The sequence below is a fragment of the Centruroides sculpturatus genome, unplaced genomic scaffold, assembly GCF_000671375.1.
Source record: "Centruroides sculpturatus isolate CEXI.00-Female unplaced genomic scaffold, Cexi_2.0 scaffold352, whole genome shotgun sequence".
Classification (NCBI taxonomy): domain Eukaryota; kingdom Metazoa; phylum Arthropoda; class Arachnida; order Scorpiones; family Buthidae; genus Centruroides; species Centruroides sculpturatus.
Genome location: NW_019384489.1, coordinates 431,506 through 440,058, shown reverse-complemented (window position 1 = coordinate 440,058; position 8,553 = coordinate 431,506). Strand labels below are relative to the sequence as shown.

At 26.0% G+C, this 8,553-nt stretch overlaps 1 protein-coding gene across 1 annotated transcript in view; it reads left to right on the top strand.

Annotated features, from left to right (window-relative positions):
• Positions 1 to 8,006, top strand: part of LOC111621707 (UPF0587 protein C1orf123 homolog) — a 22,797-nt gene extending 14,791 nt beyond the window's left edge. The window contains exons 6-7 of the mRNA XM_023363932.1: positions 376 to 441; positions 7,667 to 8,006. Of these exons, the coding sequence (XP_023219700.1) occupies positions 376 to 441; positions 7,667 to 7,744 (144 nt within the window). The 3' untranslated portion in view covers positions 7,745 to 8,006. The remainder of the gene's footprint in view (positions 1 to 375; positions 442 to 7,666) is intronic.
• The last annotated feature ends 547 nt before the right edge of the window (positions 8,007 to 8,553 follow it).

Here is an 8,553-nt window from a genome sequence, read left to right as displayed (position 1 = left end):
ACGGACGATTACGCCACTGTTTATGTTCGTTCGCGCAGTTTTCGATGAGTCATATCATTCTTAACTTGGACGGAAATGAAATTTGTTACAACGTTGCACTTAATCTTTCATATTTGTTGTTAGTAATATAAAAGACATTTTGAAACACATATGGACGATAATAATTTTTTAAAATATAATAACACAAAAATAAAAAGGGAACTCGGGTACAGTACATTTATCGAGAGCCACAAATAATCCTTCGAAGAGCCGCATGTGGCTCGCGAGCCGCAGGTTGGCCACCCCTGGTATATAATATATATGACTAAGCGAAAAATATAAATTATAAACATAATTTTTTAATATATATTTACTTTTAAGTTGTTATTATTACAGGGTGGTTTCAAAGCAGAAGGACTTGAAAGTGGAACAAAATTTACAGATATTAATTTAGAACAAAAGGTAAGTCAAAGATTAATAATAAAAATTCACTTAAAAAATATGATACTAACTTTTGATTTTTATAAAAGAACTTTGAAATTAAATGTCGTTGGAAAAAAATCAGTATTCATTTAATTAAATTTTAATTGCATTTAAAAAAAATCAAGAACAAATATAATTTGTTTATTATTTAAGTTTGATAATTTTTGTAAATAGTAGAATATAAAATTTTTAAAAAATCTGCTTTAATAGAGCAGTTTTCAAAATTACAAACTCAATATTTCTTAGCTTACAGATGTATCTTCAAAAGTACAGAGAGATAAATAATAGAATTAAAATTTAATATGTTATTGCATTGTAGAAAGAAATACAGTTCACTCTCGCTAATCCAAACCAATTTTAAGTTTTCATTGTCTCAGCCAAAAGAAAATCATAGATTATGTTTTAAAAATGTGAAAAATTTGTAAAATTAACCAGTACTAGCATTTCAATATAAATATATATACTCAAACTGCACAAAAATGTTAAAATATATATACCCACAGAGACTTGCAAGCCACATATGGCTCTTCTATACCCTTAGTGCAGCTCCAGTATAAGTTACAAATATATACAATATATATAACTTACGTGAAATACAGTTTCAATAGATAATGCAGCTTTTATATTTCTGATATGGCTCTTGTCATGACAAGGTTTGCCAGCCCTGACATTATACCATATTGGCCAAAATGTAGGTTAATTCCAAATGTAAGTAACTTCCAATTTTAGAATCCTTACTTTTTGAAAAATATTAATACAAATATAAGTCGACCTTTCATTATTAATTTTATTTGCGTAATAATTGGCTGCAAAAATAAAAAGTTTGAAAGTCGTTGAAACAATATTTCATCACTTTCATTGTCATTCCCATTTTCTAGTTCATTGCCATAATAGTATTTAAGTATTCAGCTTCCTTAAACAGTACAACATTCTCTGTTCTATCCAACTTGTTGATAATATTTCTTAAAACCCTTTATAATTGTGTCTTCACCAACAGTCTTTCGTAATTCTGTTGTTCTAACTTTCACAAAAGTATGTGGAATTTTTATTTCTTTTTATCTATGCAATTGATTACAAAAATTAATCATATTCAATTACATTTCTTTCTTTTTAGATATGCTTTAGTTACAGTTAAAATTTCTTTTGAATTTGTATTTGCAAATATCTGAGAATTAATTAACATAAATAAATTTTTGATTGCTTTCTAATTTTTACAAATTGCATTTAAATCATATTTATTTAATCAGAAAAATTTACTCAAAGGGTTTGTTTTATAGAAAGAAATATATGCATTGTATGCCTATATTATATGTGACAAATTATAACTTATTGCTCTTTTCCTGTTGATAATAGTAAAAATAAAATTATTAAAAGTTATAGAGCAAAATTGTGTACCAGGTAGTAGGCTGCATGGTATATATTAATACGTCACACCATGGGAAGTAAACTTTCCTGCATACTTCTCATATATTCCAGAAAGTATACTTGCAGTTTCAATTGAAAATGGAACCAAAATTTTCGTTTTTTTTTTTTATGTTACTGTTTTATAAAGTATAAAATATATAATAATACTGAATACAAGGGGGGCGTTCCCAACTCTCGGCACTGCTGGTGAATTTTTTACTCACTTCATCTGTGATAATTCTTTAAACCAAATAATTGATTTAATCATTTTTTTGACTTTAAAAAGGAAAGTAATAAGTAATTAATAGAACTATAAAATTTAACAAAAAATTTAGTACTAATGGCAATGCAACGATCTCCAGTCAAACGTGGAAGACCACCGCTCACCAGAACCAAATCAGCAAGTAAACGTAATGAGGATATTGCAACAAGTTCCCGATTAATTACTGACTATAATTTACAACCGGAAAAAAATCTACAAGAAACTTATATGGAAGCTAAGAAAATTATTGAAATATCAGACCAACACAATACACAAGACTATTCAGGTGAGCCAAATGTACTTGATTCTTTACTAAATAATCCGGACGAGTTATTGGACACTTTATCTGCCATTTTATGGAATAAGATATCTAACCTAATAAAAACATCTAATGATAAACTATTTAAGCAAATAAAAGATTTTAAGGAGGAACTAAACTTAATTCATGTAAATTTAAACGAAGCTAAGGAAAAACAAGTAGAAATGGAAGAACAAATTACGAATTTACGACAACAAATTAACAATATGCAAAATGAGAAGGACCTTACACAATTTAGAATAGATTCTTTAGTTAATGACAATAATCATAATAATATTATAATATATAACTATCCTAACTCGAGATCTGTTTCTAGAGAAGTAATTCATAATTTCATTACTTCCTTTTTGGAAATTTGTGATGTAATTCAAGACGACATTTTAGATGTGATTCAGTTAACAAAACCACCAAAAATTACCATTAAAATAATTTTTAAAAATATTCAACTCCGAAATCAAATCTTTTCTGCTTTTATTTGGAAAAAAATGCAAAATCAGTTAGAAGATTGGAGAGATTCTCAAATATCTCCAGATCTTAATAAAAATACAAGAATAAGACGAAAAAATCTACTTCCAGTGTTATATGAAATAAAGAAACAAAATGCACAGGCTAAACTACATAATGACATCTTAATATCAGGATCTGAAAAAATTACTTATAATATTAATCTGAAAAATTTGGTATATGTTGATACTTTTTTGCCTTACTGTAAAATGATAGATTTGGGAAGTTGATATAACACAAACCAAAGTCAAATTCAAAGTTTGAATAAACCTAATAATAATAACTCTTTTGATATACTAAATTGGAATTGTCAAGGTCTAAAAAACAAAACTTCAGTTATCAATTCTTTGCATACTAGATATAGTCCGGCTATTATTGGTATAACGGAAACTTGGATAACAACGGAAAAATTTTATACTACAAATTTTTCAAATAAATTTATAATTGAATCTTCAATTGCAAGTAAACCAATAGGTTCCGGAAGACCAAGTGGCGGCTTATGTTTATTGATGGAAAGGGAATACTGTAAAACAATGCAAGTTAAAAAATCAAGGAACTATATATTACTTCTCATCACAATAATTGGAAACAAAGAATTAAATAAGAATAATCAAATAATGATGATATTATTAACTTATGTTCCTCCCGGTGATTTAAAAACTCTAAATAAAATCTTTAAAGTTATAGAATCATGGTACTATATAACTCCATATATTATTATCTTGGGTGACTTCAATTCTAGAATTGGTGAGGAAATGGATTCCAAGTATAAGGGACCAAATCATTTAATTAAAAATACTCGAACATCAAAAGATAAACAGGTTAATAATTTGGGGAACAAGCTGCTAGACTTTATAAAAGAAAATAAACTCTATATATTGAATGGTCGTATTAAACCTGATTTTCCAGTTCCAGAAATAACAAGTACTAATAGTGAAAAAATATATAATTTAATAATAACTATACTAAATGAATACAAATGTATAAACAAAAATACTAGAGCTAAACAAGGATGGTTTGATTCAGTTNACCTGATTTAGCAGTTCCAGAAATAACAAGTACTAATAGTGAAAAAATATATAATTTAATAATAACTATACTAAATGAATACAAATGTATAAACAAAAATACTAGAGCTAAACAAGGATGGTTTGATTCAGATTGTTATAAAATGAAATTAACAAAACAAGCAGCATTGAAAAAATTCAGAAAAAATTCAACAGTATTTAATCTTAATAGTTATAAAAAAATTAAACGATCTTATAATAATCTTCTTAAAACTAAAAAATTAAATTATTTTCGGAAAATAGAACTAAACTTAATTAAAAACAACAATAATGGCAGCATGTTCTGGAACACAATACGAAGATTTCGGCCTAAATCATACTTAAATGAAAATTCTGCTAAAATAGACTTTAATATCTGGAAACAATTCTATAATAGATTTCCACAAATTAATATGGAAGTACCGCTAAACACAAACATAGAAGTCTATAAGGATATCCTGGATTCTGACTTTACAATAACTGAGTTGGAGGATGTTATTAGGAAATCAAAAAGTAAAACAACACCAGGATGCGATAATATTCCTACCGATTTTTTAAAAATATTATCAACTAGCTCTAGAATAAAAATATTAAATCTGTTTAACAGTATGTATAAATATGTGTATTTTCCTGAATCCTGGAATTCAGTCATTTTAACAATGATATATAAAAAGGGTGATCCTCTCTCACCTAGCAACTATAGACCAATAGCACTACTGCCAGTAATAAGAAAATGTTTTACTTCACTTCTTGCAAATAAATTTAAGTTATGGACTAGAACAATGGGGCTGGAAGCTGAATTCCAATATGCATTTATTACCAATAAAGGAACCGAATTTGCAATTTTCACCTTATTAATGATAAATCAACTATATCTTTTAAAAAAACATAGGAAAATATATGCTGCTTTTATTGACATCCAAAAAGCATTTGACTCAATATATGTGCCTTTATTGATACATAATCTTAAATCCAGTGGTGCAAGTACACGATTTACTTCAGCAATTTCAAAATTATATTTAAATTATATTATCAAGATAAAACAAGGCAACAATATCTTTCAAAATTTACTTTTATCTCGTGGAGTCCTCCAAGGTGATCCTTTATCTCCATATCTATTCAACTTCTACCTTATTGGTATTGACTGTCTATTTATTGAACCAACCGATGGAATTACAATAGGAAATAGAACTTATCATTATATTCTTTTTGCTGACGATCTCGTGCTCCTGGCTCTAACAAAAATTTCATTACAAAGGAAAATAAATCAACTTAATAAATTTCTACAATCATTATATTTAACAATAAATTCTTCTAAAACGAAAATAATCATATTCCGCAATAACTAAAATATCTGAAAATAACACTAAAATATACCATGAAAATACCCTCTTACAAACGGTAAATGAAATAGACTATTTGGGAGTTAGGTTTGAGTGGAACTTATCCTTTAAAGCACATTTTAATAAAATAAAAATAAAAGCAAAACAAGCTATTGATAATCTATTATTTCTATGCTCTAAGTTAAAAACTACCAACTTGAAAGTTCATATTAAACTATTTAACTCAATAATTGTTCCAATAATATATTATGCAAGCCCAATATGGAGTTTAGATTATGTATATAAATTAGAAATTCTGCATGTTTATTATCTGCGCAAACTATTCCAACTGGAAAGAACAATTCCAGGTTACACTTCAAGACATGAAGTAAATAGAATTTGGTTTTTTCCCTTTGTTTTAAAACGTATAATTAAATTTTACTACAGAATTAAATTCAAAAACGATAGTACAATAACATATCTTCACCATCAAAATATTATTTATAGTAAAGATCAAAAATTCAAACAACTATGGCAATATAAATTAATTCATATTTTAAACAGTTTTGGTACATCAGTGCTACTATTCAACGATAATATTAACGACTGGAAATTTGGCTACTCCCTCCTAATAGATTCTGCAATTTCACAAGCAATAAATAGAGATCAAGATTCATTGTATCAAAGCAGTTATCACCTATGGTATATTAAACTATTGCAAATTCCATCTTTACAACTCTATATGCTTCAGCCAATAAATCTGAACATAAAGCGTCTAATAATTCAACTTCGCTTAAATAAATATTCTGTGTTTATTAATAATAAATATATCAACCTAACAAGAAATAATTGCCCTTTATGCAAATCTGAAGAATTTTCATTACTCCACTTAATTCAAAGCTGTAAAGAACTCTCAAAACTACGTAATTACTATAAAATACCCCAAATATGTCAGACCAATTCAGAACTGGAGTTTAAATCAAGTCTAAAAAATCTTAATAAAACGGATCTATATAAAATTTACAATTATTTTGTAAAAGTTTCAGAACGATACTATTTGTCAAATCAAAATTAATGTCTGTACAATCATCCGTTGTCGTGGTAAAGCAGATGATTCACTACATCTTTAAATATAATTGATGTCTAAACAAAAATAAGATTGATTTGTAGTGTATATTTGAAATTTTAAATTTACTATTTCTAATTGTATTTCTTTAAAAAATTAGTAAATTCCCCCCTTAACAGAGAAATTGTTCTCTAATGTTAAAACTAACTAACACTGTATTAAACTGAATGATGTATATATGCATATAATAAAGTATGATGATGATGATGATGATGATAATTAATTTAACACATAATACTGAATACATAAATTTATAATTACAACAAAAATTTACACTTTATAATAAACTTCTAGTAATTTCTCAGTAACCTTCCCCAATTTCTGATGATTGCTCAGTTAGTAAAGATTCCTAGTAAAATAATAATTAAAAGTTACCAAAATAATTTTGTAGAAGTTACTATTTTTATCATATTCAAAAATCAATTTGCTTAGTTTAGTTGATTGATCAAAAACAATTGTGCTAGACCCTTAATTCTCATGCATAGTTTGCAGGCTGCAACTTGACTGACTTTTAGCATCACTAAGCAATTGATGCATTGAATTTTAGCATTAGTTTGACTTTCTAAAACGTATATCACAAGCAGTTATTGGAATCAAAAGAAAACTTTAATTGAATTCAAGTATAAGAGCAATTTTTTTTAAACCTCTTTAAAAATAGGAAAAAACATTGACTAATATTCTAGCCAATATGTTATATATCTACATAGTTAATTTTTTACTTCCTGTTCTTTATATATAACCCCTACTAATCCAAACAATCTCATACAATAATTAGCTTGGATTAGTGAGCATGCATTTTAATGCATGCTCACTAATAAATGACAAATGTACTTTTAATTTCAAAAACATTCATTAACTATATAATTTATTCAAGAAATGTATTGGATTGTATAATAATTAAGCTAATTAACATTTAAAATTAATTAAAGAATTAGATATTTAACTGTAAAATTTATTTATTTTGGAATATGACACTGTTTTCAATTTTTCTAATTATACACTGATCATCTTACACTGTACATTTAAAGAAGTTGGTCTTTAACATCAATAAAATGGTGTTAAAGACTGTCTTATAGTGCAGGTTGGTAGATGTTCAACATACAGAGTTGGTCATACATAGAGAGCTAACATTTTCTGATGTATAATTAGAACGTTAATCGTTCAAAAAATATTCATATAAATTAAATATATAATATATTTATTTCTTTATCTTATTCCTAGGAATGGGCTGACTATGATGAAAATGCGAAAACTTCTGTTGGAATATATGACTTGGAACACAGATTTGTGAAACTGTGAATGGTTTGAATTTCAGATACTTTTTTTAAAAGTGGAATTAATGATTTTAATTCGGTAAATAAGAATTTGGATGTTTTAAATTTTCACTAGTCATTTATATTTAATCTGAAATTTCTTCAAGTAAATGAAAAATTTATAACTGCCCATTATGAATATTGGATTGCCAATACTTAAACAATTGTTTTGATGCAAGTTGTAAAATCAATTTTAAAAATATTCCTAATTTTATAAAAAGAGTTGAATAAAAAATACATTGTTAAACATTACCAAAATGCATTTATTATGAAACTCAATCTTTTAGTACTTTACAAATCCTTGATTAACATGATAATTTAGTACTGTTATTTTTTAAAAGCAGTATCATTAAATTTTTTAAATTATCACAGAAATATAAACTTATAACAATAAAAATTAATTACAAAAATTTACTTAAGTCTTACATAATTTATTAAGACAAATACTAAAAAACTTTTGAGCAATTTCTAAATTATATATACATTAAATGTCAAATTATCAAACTATAATTTTTTTATATAATTCTAATTATATAATGACATTGCTGCTTTATAGAAAACTTTCCTTATAATGGTGTTAAAATTTTACTTAGTACAGTTTAATTAATTTTGAATTTTTTGTGGCATGATGTTTAATTTTCTTAAATTAATAGAAAGATAATTATTAAATTTTTAGTTAAATTTACAAATATTGATTGATCTTCATTCTTGTACAGAATCAGTTTAAACAAAAATACAAAGATTATAAAAAATATAATCTTTCATACTTGTAATATTGCATATTAATTAACAGTG